This window comes from Petaurus breviceps, unplaced genomic scaffold (genome assembly GCF_028583685.1).
Source record: "Petaurus breviceps papuanus isolate PSGF00001 unplaced genomic scaffold, PetGlider_PUasm1.0 126, whole genome shotgun sequence".
In the NCBI taxonomy this organism is placed as follows: Eukaryota; Metazoa; Chordata; class Mammalia; order Diprotodontia; family Petauridae; genus Petaurus; species Petaurus breviceps.
In genome coordinates, this window is record NW_027185655.1 from 5,985,856 (window position 1) to 6,003,184 (window position 17,329).

The 17,329-nt window shown below is 39.5% G+C and overlaps 1 protein-coding gene across 1 annotated transcript in view; it reads left to right on the top strand.

Moving 5' to 3' along the window:
- The window catches only part of PARM1 (prostate androgen-regulated mucin-like protein 1), a 129,142-nt gene that overhangs the window by 85,258 nt on the left and 26,555 nt on the right, over positions 1 to 17,329 (top strand). Inside the window, exon 2 of the mRNA XM_069091825.1 lies at positions 2,834 to 3,607. Within this exon, the coding sequence (XP_068947926.1) occupies positions 2,834 to 3,607 (774 nt within the window). The remainder of the gene's footprint in view (positions 1 to 2,833; positions 3,608 to 17,329) is intronic.

A 17,329-nucleotide genomic window follows, 5' to 3' on the forward strand; every position in this document is an offset into this window, starting at 1 on the left:
ACCAGGCATGGACCTGAGCCTTAGCCACTGGCCATTTGGCTTTCGTGAAGGGCAGCCTAGGTGGCTGGATGACTGATAAGTATGCCTGGTTAGGTGGGGGGGAGAGAGGTTAGGGAAGCCATTGGGGCTCACTGAACTGTTTGAAGGTCTTTTCACATATACATTCTCAGAGACAGATAATTCAAAGAGTTCCTTCCACAACAGTCAAGAGAGGGCAATTAAACAAAGTCTGTCTTACAGGAATATACTTCTAGCAATCTGACCACACAAAACAATAAAAAAACAGGATTTGGAACAGATTGGAATCAAAGAGAACAGACCTGGGTTTCACTTCTGGGAACTAGCTGGACCATAACAAAACCAGAATTAAGCAGGATGAGATTAAAGGTTCTTAGTGATGTGTAAAAGGGGGTGGGGGTGGGAATACAAATGATTCTGAGAAGTGGGGGTTTGGGCTTCTCCTCACTAAGTCCATGTTTTACATTCCTGGTCAACAGGCCAAATTTCTCATGGGAATGAAGATAATGCAGATCACAATGGTAGGGCACAATTCCATCAAATGTTACTGTTGTTACAAGCCATGGTGTCTATCCAAGGAAAGGCCATTTTGCTCAAAAAGTTCTCTCTATAAAGTGAATTGGCTTCTATTATGAATCATTTCTTACTCACGTGTTTAGTTTAAAATGAAGAAGGGAAAAGAAACAGATTTAGACTGGATTATAAACTGTTTCTAAGTACAAGAAAACAATATTCTGAAAGAGTGACAGAGAGAAGTGAGGAGAGAAAAGAGAAAGAAGGGAGGAGAGATGGACAGAGAAAAAGGGAGAGAGGGAGGGAGAGAAAGAAGGGAGGGGAGGATAGTCCTTGTCCTCAAGGAGCTTGAATTTTAATAAGGAAGGCAACACATAAATAGGAGTTGGAAAGCAGAGGAGGCAATAAAAGAGAAAGGGTATTTCCATGAAGACAAGGCAGATGATGGAGAAGTTTAGAGAGTGACTGAAATATGATGAAGAAGAGAGAGGAGCTCAAACCAGGAACATATGATGGATGGAGCCCCTTCTAAAATAGTGGTCCAGACAAGAGATCCAATAATCAGGAGAATGGGGATTCAAAGTAGGTGGCAGGAAAAGTGAAGTCCATAGAGTAGGTTGAGTCAAGAGATATAAATCATATACTATGTGTCACAGCTATAAAAGCAATAATAGAATAGATAATAAAAAGCTCTTTGGCATAGTTCCAAATTGCTCTCCAAAATGATGGGATTAGTTTACAACTCCACCAACAATGCATTAGTGTCCCTATTTTTCCACATTCCCTACAATATTTGTTATTCTCCTTTTCTCCCATATCAGCCAAGCTGATAGGTGTGAAGTGGTATCTCAGAGTTGTTTTAATTTGCATTTCTCTAATCAATAGTTGTTTAGAGCATTTTGTCATATAAATATAGATAGCTTTGATTTCTTCTTCTGGTATCTTTTTTGGATTGCATTTTGGATTACACAGAAAATGAAATCATAAGTATTCTTTGTGAGTAAAACTCAAAGAATGTCATGTATGATATCATGGGAATAGGTTTTCCAAGAGCCTATAGACATAGTGTAGGAGCCACTGAACCTGTGGCCTAATCCTAGCTCTGCCACTGATAATAATAATAATAATAATAATAATAATAATAATAACAATTTGCATTCATATTAAACATTTTCACCTAAATTTGATCAATAAACTTGTGATGTGGGGGTGGTTCAAATAATATGTTATCCACTTCACAGATAGAGATACTGAGACTCAGTAAGTTTTAGTGACTTGCCTAAAGTCATCCATAAACAGCAAGTATGAATCCTTCAAACAAATAGTGATATGCTCTTAGGTGAATCACTCATTCTCTGAGTCTCAGTTTCTTCCCTTATAAACTGGGGTAACTGAGATAGATGAACTTCAAGATCCCCCTCATGCTCCCAAATTCTATGTTCTTGAGTGTTTCTAATTCCCAGCACCATAGGAGGTAATCTCGCATTTAAATAAATGCTCATTCAATACATTTTTGCTTCATGTTTCATGGTTGTGGAATTAAATGGCACTTTAGTATGCTTGACCTTCAATGGAGTGGAGGAATTAGAATGATATTCCCATACCTTAAGGGGCAGATTCTTGATTCTCCTTCAGTAAAGTACAAAACATCCTCCTAGAACACACTAACTGTAACCAGGAATGCCAGGCAATTTGCTGCCCCCATCAGAATGCCAAACACACCCAACAGGCATTCCTGAAGACCAGGTTACATATTGGTTTTTCACATCAGATTTCCATGATTCCTGGATCCATGACCCAAGGCTATAAGAAAACAGCACTTATGGTTATTGTCTACCCTTACCAAGCCTTCAGAGGACCTCTTAACAGTTACATGAAGGAAAGCAAATGAACTGGGGGAAAATAAATACTGCAAACCTGAAGAGAAGATAACATGAAATTCCCTCCAAAACTGGAGAAGAGATAGAAATAAAAATATGTGGGGATGTGTTGGAGCCAGTTGAATGGATTCAGGAGAGCTCATTGTTAAATTATAGGTATGAACAGTTACACCTTAGAAATCAGCAAATGTCACAAATCATGTTTTGATTGTCTTGTTAATTTTCAAGACTTAAAGTGATAGAGAAAATGGTAACAATGTAACCTAAACCTTAAAGTATGTCATAGATACAGTTTCGTTTTGTTTTATTTTTTTCTGGAAGCCAGTTGTTAAATATTTACCATAACAACACTGACTGAATTAGGATAACAACTTCACTTTTCCAATCTCAGTGTTAACAACCTGTCATTGATTCTTCCACAGGTTTACAAGTACAGAGTCTGCCTGTATCAACCACCTTTCCTGTTTCTCTTCCAACAAAATTTACCACATTACCTTCAATCTCAACCAGTCCTCCACAAAATACTGTTGATGTTACCAATTCCTCCAGCAATAGCACACAGAATAACTCATTATTAACAGTGACACTGTCAGCTGAGATAACTCCACTTCCTGGAAACATATCAGTAACACCAACAAACCCAGAAAGCATCAGTAAAATATCTATATCTGAATCAACAGTTACTGCTGTTGGCCAGGATGGAAAAAGAGAAGTCCAAGACCGGTCCTTGCCTAGAACATTGCCAACAAGCAGCCAAGATGAGTTTAAAACGTCCCATGCAGTGTTTAGTTCTGTAATACCAGAAGTCAGTAATGATACAGTCACTCTGAGTACAGTTTCCCCTTCTACATCAAACAGAGAATCAGTCACCTCCCCTGAGCCATCGAACTCAAATTCATCATCATCTTTGTTACCACCAAAGGTGTCTCCAACCAGTGTGATCACAGACTCCATCACAACTAAAAGCGCCACCCCTCAAAAGAGCAGTGAAGGACCCTTGAGAACTCCCACAACTGTACCACCTGGCGCTGACCTCACTCCTAATGAGACCCCAACGTTTCCTGCTTCATCTGGGCCTATGATAGAAGAGACAACTTCCCAAGTGACTATGCCAACGTATGAGGTGGAAGGGACTGAAGGTAATACGGCATCCCCTCGGATCATCATGGAACAAGTTCAGCATGCATTAAGTTCAGGTGAGTTGAATGGATCTAGAACATTAGAACTTAATGCTTACAGGTGCGGATTAGTTTTAAAGGTAACATGTTGGTAAGGGGAAGCAACTCACTTGCCAGTTAAAAACCAAATTATAAGTGTTGAATTTAGAGAGATACTTCTTAGGCAAGTGTGGATGACACATGGATGTAAGCATTCTATTTTTATCCATAGAAACTCAGAATTCAGTTCCTGCAAATATCCCATGGACTCTTTGTGTCTATGGATGGCCTCATTATGGCTTACAATGTGTTTCCATCAATGTTGCCCCAAAGCTGATACAATATTGCCAATTGCTTAAACAAAATTTGTACTTGATTTTCAATTGAAACAACTTTTTTGTGTACATGGGTGTTTGAAGTTCAGAAAGTCTTAAAAGATTTAAGAGCAATGAATAAAATACTTTTTTAAAAAGAAAGTAAGCTAGATGGGTGAACCTTAAGGAAATAAGACAAATAATCTTTAAAAATGTAATATTCTAGGACAGGTGGGTGGTACAGTGGATAGAGCACCATCCTTGGAGTCAGGAGGACCTGAGTTCAAATGCAGCCTCAGACACTTACTAGCTGTGAGACCCTGGGCAAGTCACTTAACTGTGATTGCTTCAAAGGAAAAAAAGTAATGTTCTTTGGTCTTTTTGAATCTTTAAGAAAACTTCAAGTGTTTAACTACAGGTAATCGTATTTTGTTTTTCATGGTGCTAATGCTGCTACTGTTGAAGGTGATAATTATTATACAAAACGTATCTATGTGTGTGTCTGTGTCTGTATAATTATTGTCCTAAATCTCTTCTGTCTTTTGTGGCTAAACTTGAAAATAGGTGCCGCCACTTTCCTCTCACTCTCTTCTTAATCCCCTATAAAATAGCTTCCAACCTTGTCTTCCCACTGAAATCATTTTCTTTTACGTTGTTAATGATCTCTTAGTGGCCAGATCCAATGGTCCTTTCTCAGTCCTCACTCTCCTGGAGTTCTCTGTGACCTTTGTCACTGCTGACCACTCTCTCCTCCTTGATACCCTCTTTTCTCTAGGTCTCATCTTACCTGTCTGACTGCTCCTTCTCTGTCTCCTTTGCTGAGTCCTCATCCAAATCACTCCCTCTAATTGTAGGTGTCCCTCAGGGTTGTGTTGTGGGACCCATTCTCTTCTCCCTCTGTACAATTTCACTGGTGATCTCATCAGCTCCCATGGATTTAATTATCATCTTTATGCTGATGGTTCCCAAACCTACCTGTCCTGTCCCAACCTCTCTGCTGACATCTAATCTCACATCTCTAAATGCCTTTCAGATAATTTCAAACTGGATGTCCAGGAGACCTCTTAAACTCAACTTCTCCCAAATGGAACTCATTATCTTTCTTCCTAACCCCTACCACCACCACCCCTTACTTTCCCTATTACTATAGAGGCTGAAAACCTCCTCCTAATCCTTCAGGCTCGAAACCTATGAGTCACCCTGGGTTCTTCTCTATCTCTCACCCCTCATATCCAGTCTGTGGCTAAGACCTGTCAATTTGACCTTTGCAACATCTCTTGAATACATTCCCTTCTCTTCTCTGACACTGTCCCCACTTGGTGTAGGCCCTAATTACCTCTCACCTATAAACTGTTGATGGGTCTACCTGCCTCAAGTCTCTCCCCCTCTCCATTCTATTCTGAACATATCCACTAAAGTGATTTTCTTTTTCTTTTCTCTTCTTTTTTTTTCTTTTTGAGAGGGGAAGTGACTTGCCCAAGGTCACATGGCTAGTAAGTGTTAAGTGTATAAAGCCAAAGTTAACTCAGGTCCTCCTGACTCCAAGGCCAGTGCTCTATTCACTGTGCCACCTAGCTGTCCCCATTAAAGTGATTTTCTAAAAGCACATGTCTATGTCACTATGCTACTCAATAAACTCCAGTGGCTCCCTATAATTTCCAGGATCAAACACAAAATTCTCTATTTGGCATTTAAAGCTCTTCACAAGCTCCCCCCTCATACCTTCCAGTCTTCTTGCACCTTACTCCCTGACATGCACTCTTCAGTCCGGTGACACTGGACTCCTGGCTGTTCCACAAACAAGACATTCCATTTCTTGACTCCAGGCATTTTCTCCAGCTGCTCCTCCCCTCCCCCCATGCTTGCAATGCTCTCCCTCCTCTTCTCAGCCTCCTGGCTCCCTGGCTTCCTTCAGGTCCCAGCTAAAATCCTATCTTTTACAGAAAGCCTCTCCCAATCCCACTTAATCTTAGTGCCTTCCCTCTGCTAATTGTTTCCTCTTTGTCTTGTATATAACTTCTTTGTCTGTATGTTTGTTGATCCTCTCATTAGACAGAGGGCAGGGACTGTCTTCTGCTTCTTTTCCTATACCTTGGGCTTAGGACTATGTTTGGTTCATGGCATACACCTAATAAATGCTAATGGATTGATGAGCCCTTTCTGTCTCAAAAGCTCAATAACCATTTTAAGTTGATCATTTCACTAGATACAAACTTGTTCTCTGGGTCTCACATCTCCCTAGGAATGCCCATGGATCTGACACCCCTTTCAGGAAAGAGAATATGAGATGAGCCCCAACCCCTTCCTCATCATGCACCAAAGTTTGGGATTTATTTCCCGCTAATTTTCCATCCTCAAATTCTGGTGTGATTCAGTGTCTGGGACCTCTACAAAGCTGATCAATAAAAACAGCAGGACCAATGTGATTAATTTCATAGCCAGGGGGCTTGATTTAACCAATGGTTCTTTGGACTGTGCTGATTATTAGACCTGTTCATCCCCTGCTCTGCAGCTTTGGGGCAGGGGACCCTGGGGCAGTACTTGTGGCTCTCTTCCCATGTTCTGTGATGAAAATTATAGACTTGACATTGTGTTTGACAGCTACAGGGTCAGTATCCTGCCTGGGGCTCTCAGGTTTCTTCCTCTCTCATCTATTTGCATTTTATGTTCTCTTTGAATGTAGAAAATGACAAACAAGAAGGCTGCTCTTGCTAGAACTGGTATATCCTAGAGTAGCTGTTCTTAATCTGGGGACCATGGACTCCCAAAGGTTTATGAAGAGATTTCATGGGATCCATTAACTAAAATGGGGAAAAAATACACAATTAACTCAATATGATTGGATACATTTGCAATCATATGTATTTTATTTAATGCATTTAAAGGCATTGTTCTAAGAATGGATCTATATGCTTCATGAGACAGCCAATGGGGTCCGTGATAGAGAAAAGGTTAAGACCACCTGACTTAGAGGAATACTAACCTTCACCAGGCTGTGGGAAGTGGAATTGGCATATTAACATACCTAAGGATGTTAATAATATGTTTTGTTATGTTAATATGCTTTGGCATCAGTGTGGAAAATGTACTGAAGTTTGGAGGCAGAGAATCCTATTAGCAGACTCTTCTACCAATCAAAGCATGACGTAATAAAAGTCTGGACTAAGGTGGTAGCTGCATGAGTAGAGCAAAAGGTTTAGAGTTAAACAAAGTTGTCAGGTAGAAACAGCAAGATTTGACAACTGATGCTATGTGTGGTGAGGGAAAGTAAGAAGGGAAGGACAACACCATGGTTGTACATTTGGAAGACTCAAAGCATGGTAGTGCCTTCAAGGCCTGGAAAAGTAGTGAGTTTGAGAGGAAAGATGGTAAATTCTGTTTAAGACATTTCAAATGAAATGTCAGTCAATGTGCATTTATTAAGTGCTTGCAATGTGCCAAGCACTGTGTCAACTGCAGGTCTCAGGCCCAACAATTTCAGACGTCCAATGGGTGATTGGTGAAAAATGCTAAACCCAGAGACAAAGTTCTGGGAGTTATCAGAAAGGAGATAAAAATGAAACCAATGAGATAAGGTCACCAAAAGATAAAATGTAGAAGGAGAAGAGAAGGGACCCATGATGACTTCACCATTATCACTCACCATCTCCCAAGTGCTTCAGATACAACTAACAGGGATCTGAAAACACCCCAGTGCCAATGAAATATATGAAATACTTTGTAATAATAAATAAATGTAAATAAATTGAATAAACATTAAATAATACTAATAAATACTAAAATAAATATAAATGTTAAAATAAATAATAAATTAATAAACAATGATAAATATTAAATAAAATAAAACTAATCATAAATATAATGATAAAACTAATCATAAATAAATGTAAATTTTTAAAAATATGAACTAAAACCACCTCTTCAATCTCTCTGCTTCTATGCACAGTTTCCAGAGAAGATGGACAGTCTCTCCCCAAAACAGAAGGAACCCAGTGTTCACTTTACACATGTAGCAATCTCCTTGATAAACATATTAAGCATACCTCAAAGGCTGAGATGATGGCGGGTTTATTTTTTCCTTTTTTGCTGGCTGCTAGCCAGGCTATATTTATGCCCTTCAGTCTCAGGATCACGTGGTTGACAGTTGGGGAGTTCTTTGAGGGAAGGAAGCAGATTAGCTTCTTGGGTAACAGAAGAGTTGCTGGAGGGTTTTTCTTTCTTATTCATTGCCAATTCAAGGTATATTTCTGTTACTTCTCTCTAGGCTCTCTCCTCATTCTCCCATTCTCTGCCCCTACCTTCTCCACCCTCTCCCAAAAGCCCAGCACCGATTTTCTGCATCTGAGGACCTAACAATAACCTGCCTGCATCTTAGCCGGCTGGCACAGTTGTATACTTTGGACATTTTCTACCTCTAAACCACAATTCCCTCTCAGCTCATAATTGTATTACTTCAGCCTCTAATTCTCTTAATTTCTGATGCAACTAGACCTTTTCTCAGAGAACCTTCTCCGATTCTTTTCTGTCTCTTGTGGGATCAACTCTAAGGGAGGTAGCCTGCATCATCTTTACCTTTCTCCAATCTTTCAATTTAGCCATAGCAGGTAAAGGGTGTTCCATAAGAACATGCACTGTTGACATTCCAAGTTGATTCAGCTGAGTCAAGCTGCCCTGTCTCTGAGTTGGCCATGATGGTCTGCTGTCACATCCTAGTACCAAATTGGAGATCACTAGGGTTAAACTGCAGTTCTCTGGACTGAAACTTAAGTATTTCAATCCTCCAGATGAGAAAGACAAGGGCAATGGTGGCAGAAAAAGAATTGATGCGAAGACATTAGAGTTTCGTAGGCTTAATGAAGAAATGCGCCTACTTCATAGATGCTATATACTGGACAGTAAGGCTTCTTTTGTGAACATCCCAACAGCAACAAGTTCTTAAGAAACCACTGATTCACAATTGGTGATGACATTTGTACTTGACAAGCTGGGACTTATTTCTCCATGGAGGAAACAAGCATTTATTAAACACCTACTATGTTCCAAGCTTTATTCCAAAGGCTTGACAAATATTATTTCATTTTATCCTCACATCAATGCCAGGAGATGGATGCTATTATTATCCCCATTTTACAGATCCCAGTCCCTACAGATTTCCTATTGGCTCAATCTCCCTTGAATTCATGTCTCCCTCTTTTCTTCACAGATATTTAATTCATATCATTCCAAAGTAGCCAGAGCCAAGACTATGGAGAAATTCTGCATTCTGTGCTGGCATCTACCAGCCCTCCAGCTGATAAGGATGATATATTTTCAGCAGAGTCAGGCTGCATTTAACAGTAAAGCACATATGTGTGCCCAAACAGCTACTATCAGGAAAAGGGAAGAAGGAAACCCTTTGCTATTATTAGAAAAACAGCACAGGAAACATTGTAGATGATGCAGGAGCCCTGAAATGAAAGGCAGTATAATATGGTGGATGGTGGGCAAGAGACAGTTTAGTAAAGGGAATTGCAGGACAGCAGCTTGAGAAATGAAAGTGAAGGCAGAGGCCATCTAGAATTGTTGCTTGGTCATTTTTCAGTTGGGTCTGACCTTTTGTGACCCATGTGGGGTTTTCTTGGCAAAGATACTGGAGTCATTTGCCATTTCCTTCTCCAGTTCATTTTACAGAGGAGGAGACTGAGGAAAACTCACACAGCTACGAAGTGTCTGAGGCCAGGTTTGAACTCAGGAAGATAAATCTTCCTAACTCTAAGCCCAATGCTCTATGCATTGTGGTGCTACCTAGCTTGCCCCCATTTAATATAACCCCTTCGTTTTATAGATAAAGAAACTGAGACCCAGTTCATAAAGTGACTGTCCTCAAGTCACACAGGTACAGATGCTTGAATTGAGAATTCAACCAAAAACAAAAACTAGAAAAGCAACAAATCCAAAATACACACACATACACACACACACACACACACACAAAATGAAACATTAAAATAAAAAGCTTGAAAAATCAAGAGATTCATAAAATGGAAAGAAAAAATATTTAAATGTCAACAAAAGTAGGAGCTATTTAAAACAAACAAAATACATTAACAGTTAACTGGTCTGATTTTTTAAGAAAAACAAATTGTGTTAGAAATGAAAAAGAATTCACAACAAATGAAGATGAAATCAAGGAAACCAGCTCAAATACCACCTTTGACCAAAATCCTTCCCCAGGATCCTCTCTTTCCTCCCCACTGTAGTGCCTCCCCTTGGAGAATACTTTCCACTTATTCTTTTGTAGATCTTGGATATATAGAGTGGTTTTAAGGTTGTCTACCCCCATTAAATATAAGCCCTTTGAGTGCTGGGATTATGTTTTTACCTTTTTTGTATCTGCTTAGCACAGAACTGCACTTGTTCCCAAGCTCAATAAATGCTTGCTGACTATTTTGCCCAATGACAAATAAGCCAAAAAAATCCTTAAACAAAATTTATACATATTTACAAAAATATAGACTAAACAGATTAACAGAACAAGAAAGAGCTTAACCCCAAATCATAAACCTCTTTGGGCCTCAGTTTCCACAACTGTAAAAATAGGTATAATAATTGCATAGAAAGCTTATATAAATGTTAACTCACTATAATTGATTAAAATAAAATGCAAAAGTGTTCCTTGAGATAGAAGGCCTCCAATCTCTTGTAGATTATAATTGTAAATCAAATGTAGCAGCTTTAGAACCATGGTAACCAAAAACCACAGAGGCTTGTTTTAAATGGTTTCTATTAGCTTAAAATCTGTCCTCCCTGCCTTGGTATAGTTTAACTGATGCCTGCATGAGAGAAATAAATGGGGGAGGGGAAAAGGGAGTAAAGAGAAAAGGCATTTCCATCTCCCTTAGGAGGCAGTGAGTTACCTATTTTGTTGTTCAGTCCTGTCGTCATGTCTGACTCTCTGTGACCCCACTTGGGGTTTTCTTGGCAAAGATCCCAAAGAAGTTTGCCAGTTCCTTCTCCAGCTCCTTTTACAGATGAGGAAACTGAGGCTTAAGTGACTTGCCCAAGGTCACATAGCTAGTAAATGTCTGAGGCCAGATTTTAACTCAGATCCCCCTGACTCCAGGACCAGGTGATCCATTCACTCCACTACCTAACTGCCCCCTCCACAGAAATCATTTTCTTAAGTCTTATCCTATCCATAGAAAGAATCATTAGCAGTAGCCTGGCCCATTGCCTGGCACCTATTAAGCTCTTAATAAATGCTTGTTGATTGATTGGAAATTAACTTTTCTCTCCATGGCAACCCAGGAAACAAAAATAAGTACAAAATGGCCCTCATCCAAGTGTGGCTCCCTCCTGTTTTGCAGTGATGGTTGGAGCACCAAAAAAGGAATCAAGAGACGTTAAGAATCACAGGGGTTTTTTTTTTAGACTGACTTTAAACATAAACTTTAGACATAAACTTTAACTAGGCTATGGGTACACTAAATGGGACATCCTTGTCCAGTGACCAATGAGTGATATTATGGAGGAATTAAATCATGCCAATCTTTACATTTTTCTATAAAGAAAACCAGAAGAAAAGAAACTTGTGGCTAATTAGAAGGATGTACTGTTGGGAGAGGCAAAAACAAAACAAAACAAAGAAGGGAGATTGGTAAAGTGTTTGTTATTGTATGCTCAAAAGCAATGAAAATAATTTTTCATTCGGATATTTGCTCATCACACATTACAGTACTTATGATAAGTATTCACCAAAAGGCCGCTGGGAAATAATTACCTGCCCGTCAACATCAATTGCTAACAATGAATAAATAAATTAGGTAAATTCTAGGAAGCACTTGACAAGACCCTCCAAATCAAGTCAATCGGGATACTTGATCATATCTATACAAAAGTGGGGAAAAGTCATGGATAAGAGATGTCTCGACTTAGATGTGAATTGGATTTAAGTGCAGCAGAGATGCACAAAGTCCTCAGACTCACTCAATCTTTCAGTCATCAAAGTCCGGTGACAAGAAAAAAGTAAGGATAACTGGTGATGGCCTAGGATGTATTGGATGGCCTTGGCATCTTCAATGTCTGACTGAGCTCTAAGCATTCCCCAGTTCCTGCTTCAGCCACCTTCGTGGTTTTGGGAACAAATTGTTCTCATCTACCCCTTCTGCTGAGGCAAATCTTCATAGGCTAGGTAGACACCCCCTTACCTCACCAATGGGCTTGAGACCTGTCAGCTACCCTTAACCCGGGTTAACCCATCTGCCAAGATGGTTTTTATCCGTGTGGCCACTGTGCGTGCTACCATTTCTTGGAGCCAAAGGTGAGAGTTGGGTGAAGGCGGATGCCAAAGGTAGATGAGTAGTCCTGAAAAGGGCTTGGCAACCCTCACACCAGAGGTGCTAGCCCTCCTGAATACTCCACATGCCCTTCGTGTTGAAGGAGTGAGAAAGGCCAAAGACTCACTTTACAAAGACTGTATCACGTGCTCCACAACAGCCTAGCAGGTAGCTGCTATCATTAGCCTCATTTTACCAAGAAGGAAACACCTTTAGAGATTGAGGGATTTGGCCAGGACACACGGCTAGTATCTGACACTGAATCTGAACTCCGAGCTTCCTGACTTAGATACAAAACTCCTCACTGCCTCATGGTCTCAGGTGTATATCAGAAAAACACTCTTTGAAAAAACTAATAAGGTGCCGGGCATGGTGAGCACCAAGTGACATCACACACAGAAAATGAAACAGACTGGAAAGGACTTGTTATTCTTTTGGGAATTTTCCGCGAATGACCTTCTATCCAGTGACACTGACCTCTTTTCTGTTTCCCAAACAGGACATCTCTCAGCTGCAGGCATTTCCTCTGGCTATTCCCCACACCTGGAAAGCTCTCCTTGCTCATCTCCCCCTCCTGGCTTCTCTGGCTTCCTTCAGTTCCCAGCTTAAATCTCACCTTCCTCAGGAAGCCTTGCCACTCTCTCTCATTCCTAGTACCTTCCTCCTGCTGATTATTTATTAATACCTTGTGTGTGCATAGTGTTGTTTATTGTCTCCCCCATTAGACTGTGATCTCCTTGAGGGAAGAGACTATCTTTTGCCATTCTTAGCACAGTACTGAGCACATAATAGTCAGATGATGTCTATGTCAGACTGTCTACTTTTCTTATCTAAGATCAGCACTAGTAAAAAGCAAGAAGAAAAACAAGAACAAATATGGCATAAAATTAAAACAAGTGAATCCTAATATATTTAAACAGGGAGCTGACAATCTAAAATAGTAAATGAACAAATATAGGGAGATAGGGGATGGAGGGAAAAAGGGAAAGAGAGAGAGAAAGAGAGAGAGGAAGAGACAGAGAGGGAGAGAGAAGGGGAGGGGGAGAGAAAAAAAAACTTTTCTCCATCAAGGACAATGGAACCATTGTATTTGGACTCCAACATCACAGTCCCATAGACACTTATAGGAGAGGTAGAAATGATACTAAGAGGAACAAAGGCAAGAAAAGTAACCAGATTGTGTTGTGTGTGTGTGTACACATATGTATAAATGTATATATAATTCATATGTGTATACATATATGTATAAATGTATAAATAATGCGTGTGTGGAAAGTGTGTATACATATATGTATAAATGTATATATAATGCATGTGTGTGGAAAGTGTGTATGTATAAATGTATATATAATGCATGTGTGTGGAAAGTATGTATGTATAAATGTATATATAATGCATATGTGTACATATATACATTTTTTTACAAATTACAAGTATTTGTTTTCTCTCCCCCCACCTTCCCACCCCCAACTCTAAAGAAGAAAAAACTCTTGTGTCAAATGTGCACAATCAAGCAGAATAATTTCTCACATTGGCTGTGTTGGAAAATGCATGTTTCATTCCACCTCTGAGCTGAAGGTGAGGGAGAAGGGCATCACAGGCATGGGAGACATGCAAAAGTAGAAAGACAAGTCTAATGTGTAACGAGTAAAGAGAAAGCCAGTCTGAATGGATCTGAGTGCAGGAGGAAGAGTAATATAAATGGAAGCTGGAAATATAAGTGGGAACATGTTTGTGAAGAGCTTTAAAAGCCAAGCAGAGAACTTCACATCTGATTCCAAAGGCAATGGGAAGCTATTGCAGTTTACTGAGTAGGGAAGTCAGAGCTGTATTTATGGAAAATCCCTTTGACAGCAATTCAGAGGATAGATTAGAGTGGGGAAACCAGTTAGGAGACTTCTGAGATAAATCTCTATGAGTGGAGAAAAGGAATTAAATGCAATTGGTGTTGTGGAGGGAGAAATGGCAAGATTTGGCAACTGGTTTGATATGTGGGGCAAGGGAAAGTGAGGAAATGAAGATAACTTCAAGGTTGTGATCCCAGGAGACAGGAAGAATGGTGATGCCTTCCATAGATGTGGGAAGTGTGCAAGACAGATAAATTGGGGGGGCCAAAGATAATAAGTTCTGTTTTATACACGCTGAGTTTGCAATGGCAGAATTGTAGTTATGGGGAGAAAACCATGCTGGACATATACATCTCCAAGTCATTGACATCATTGAAACCAACAGGAGCTGATGAGGTTACAAAGAGAGAATTGAGGAGAGAGAGAAAAAGAGAGGGAGAAGAAAAGCAGAGAAAGAAGATTAGGGGGCCAAGTAGAAAACTTTGTAGTGCACCCACAGTTAGGCTGTGGGATCTGGATGAGCATCAATGACTAGACAAGGAGAACCAGGATAGAGTAACATCATGAAAACCCAGATAGAATATCCAAGAGGAAAGGGCAGTCAGTGATGTCAAATGCACGAGAGAGGTTGAGAAGGATGAGACTGAAAAAAAGATAATCGGAGATCATTGGTAACAATCACAGCAAAGGCTTTTTTTCCTCCAATCTGCTCTTTCAATCAGCCGTATTCTTCCTCCAATAAGATTAGCTCCCCAGTACAATCGCTGAGCCTCTTTGTCTTTTTTTATTAATAATATTTTCCCCAATTACATGTTAAAACAATCTTTTGCATTTGGGGTTTTTTTTAGTTTGAGTTCCAGATTTCTTTTCTCCCTTCCCTGACACCACAAGCGATCAAGTCTATTTGTTTTTAGTGAATTGGGCTCAGTTTGAAGTAACTGCTAATTATCTTTTATTCCTCCATTCTGTTCCTCAGCTCCTCTGGATCCTGTGTTTTGGCTTCTGAATTGTAATATTTTGGCTTCTAAGCTGAATCCTCATGCCTCTTATTTCTCAAATCAAAATCTCTTCCTATGTGGTTACCCACCTCCATCTTATGCTGAGAAACTCCAAATTCCCATTTCTTTCAGAGAGGACATAAGTAGCCAACACTCAATTATCACAGCCATCTTACCATCAGCAAATACTTTGACCTCTGAGAGGCTGCTTTCTCTCAGGTTCTCTCAGAACTGTCTGTGTTTTCCCTCAAGCAGCTTTCCTGTGTTTCTTATCCTTATGTCATTTTCTGCCCATTTCAGGAAATAAAATGGTAATATAAGAAAGGAACAGTACCTTACACAAACAGCTATTTTTTGGAAGGAGGGATAAAGTGCAACTTGTGATTTTATCCACATAGAGAACTCCCAGTGTGGAAACTTCATGCTTAAATGAGGATTGGTAGCTGTTCTGTAATTTATAGCTTCAGAAAGTTGCCTGTGGGCACTGAGAGGTTATAAAACCTATCCATAGTCACAGAGATGATATGTGTCAAAGATAAGAGTTCAAACCTAGATCTTTCTGATGCCAAGATTGGTCCTCCGTTCACTATGCCCCAATGTTTTCACACTCATAACCATAATACAAAATAATTCACGAAAAGCATATGAGATGTACAATCTAAGTGTGATGAATATACATTCAACCTTGCCTAGTTCAGCTCCATCAGAAGCAGAGTGGTTGTATCTTTACTGAAGTGAGGGCCTTTCAGGTTTGGGTATGAATCCTGCTTCTCTCATCAGCAAAAGGGAGGGGTTTGATTTAAAGACCTTTCTTTTCCAGACATAAATCTTCTTTATAATAAATAATATAATATAGTATATATATAATATATATAGTGTATATGTATATATAAAAATATAATATATAATATAATAAAATTTAAAAATAAAGAAAAGAAAACAAACTATTAATTTACCCTTTTGAGAAGGTGTGGGGAAAATATATGTAGGGACTTAGCAGGCATCATAATTTGTAGGTGACATAGGAAAATCTCAATTCTTCCTCCATCTTAACTGGATTTACTGAATGAATCAGTCTAGTTTACAAGAATGGTGTCAAACCCAAATAGAAATGGGGGCCACTAAACCACACATGAGGAACCCTGCAGGCTGCATTTTAAGGTAGAAAACTATATCTTAACATTATCTATGTTTTCTTGTATTTTAATTTAGTTTGTTAAATATTACCCAATTAATGTTTTAATCTGGTTTGGACAGCACTCGGGAGTGCTTTCAGCTTTACAGGCCTTCTGTTTGGCCTGGTCTACAATACACAAGTCTCCAGTGGGAACATCTCAAATGGCTGGCTGAAAAGCTAAGCTCTTTCATTAAAAAAAAAAAAAAAAACAGCCAAATGTCATGTTCTTTTCCTTGTTCTTAAGGCGAACACCACTTGTCTCCCGCCTCTCTGCTTTCTCCCCTCCTCTTTGTTTCTCTGCCCACTTCCACCTTTTAAAAAATAAAAGCAAAAAGGAGGGACTTTCCATTTTATTTTGAACAAAGCTTGAGGAGAAATTACTTTCATTTTGATTGTTGTACAAAATTGCTTCAGCCACAGCACAAAGGTGTGTTTCTGCTGGCTCCACAATACTCAGTACATGCTCTCTCAGAGGGCCTGAGGAAAGATTTTGATCCTTGTTGGCAGAAAGCTCGTTCCTAAAGAAAATATCTCCATTGTAGGAGGTTAGCCTAAGAGGTTAACCATTCAAAGGAAGAAATGCAATGCATAGGAACATTACCATCAGACTCCCCTAAAGATTAACTTTTTTCCTTCTTCTCATATTTGGTAAAAAGGGGAAATGGAGGGGTAAATATTAAAGCAAAACTCACATAAAATCTTCCCTCCCTAATGAGGCTTTCCAAAGATTACCTGGTGCTGGAAAAGAATCATTGTGGTGAGAACAATTTTCTCACAGAGATAGATGGTTTGGGATAGATGCTGTCCACTTGTCTAAGGAGTCGGAACAATGCCAAATTCAGCTTTTCCTTGCCTGTCTCATATCCACCCTGATCAGCTCCCCTTTCAAAAAAAAAGAAAAATCTTCCTTCTAGAAATTTCTCTTAGTGTCCTGCCAGTAAGCTGTATCTGCTCATTTCAACCTTAGTCCTGAATGCTGTAGCCTCAATGATTATTTAATCATATAATTTTCCCAACTATGTCCAAACCCTCCCCCTTACACACACACACACAACACACACATACACACACACACACACACACACACACACACACACACACACACACACA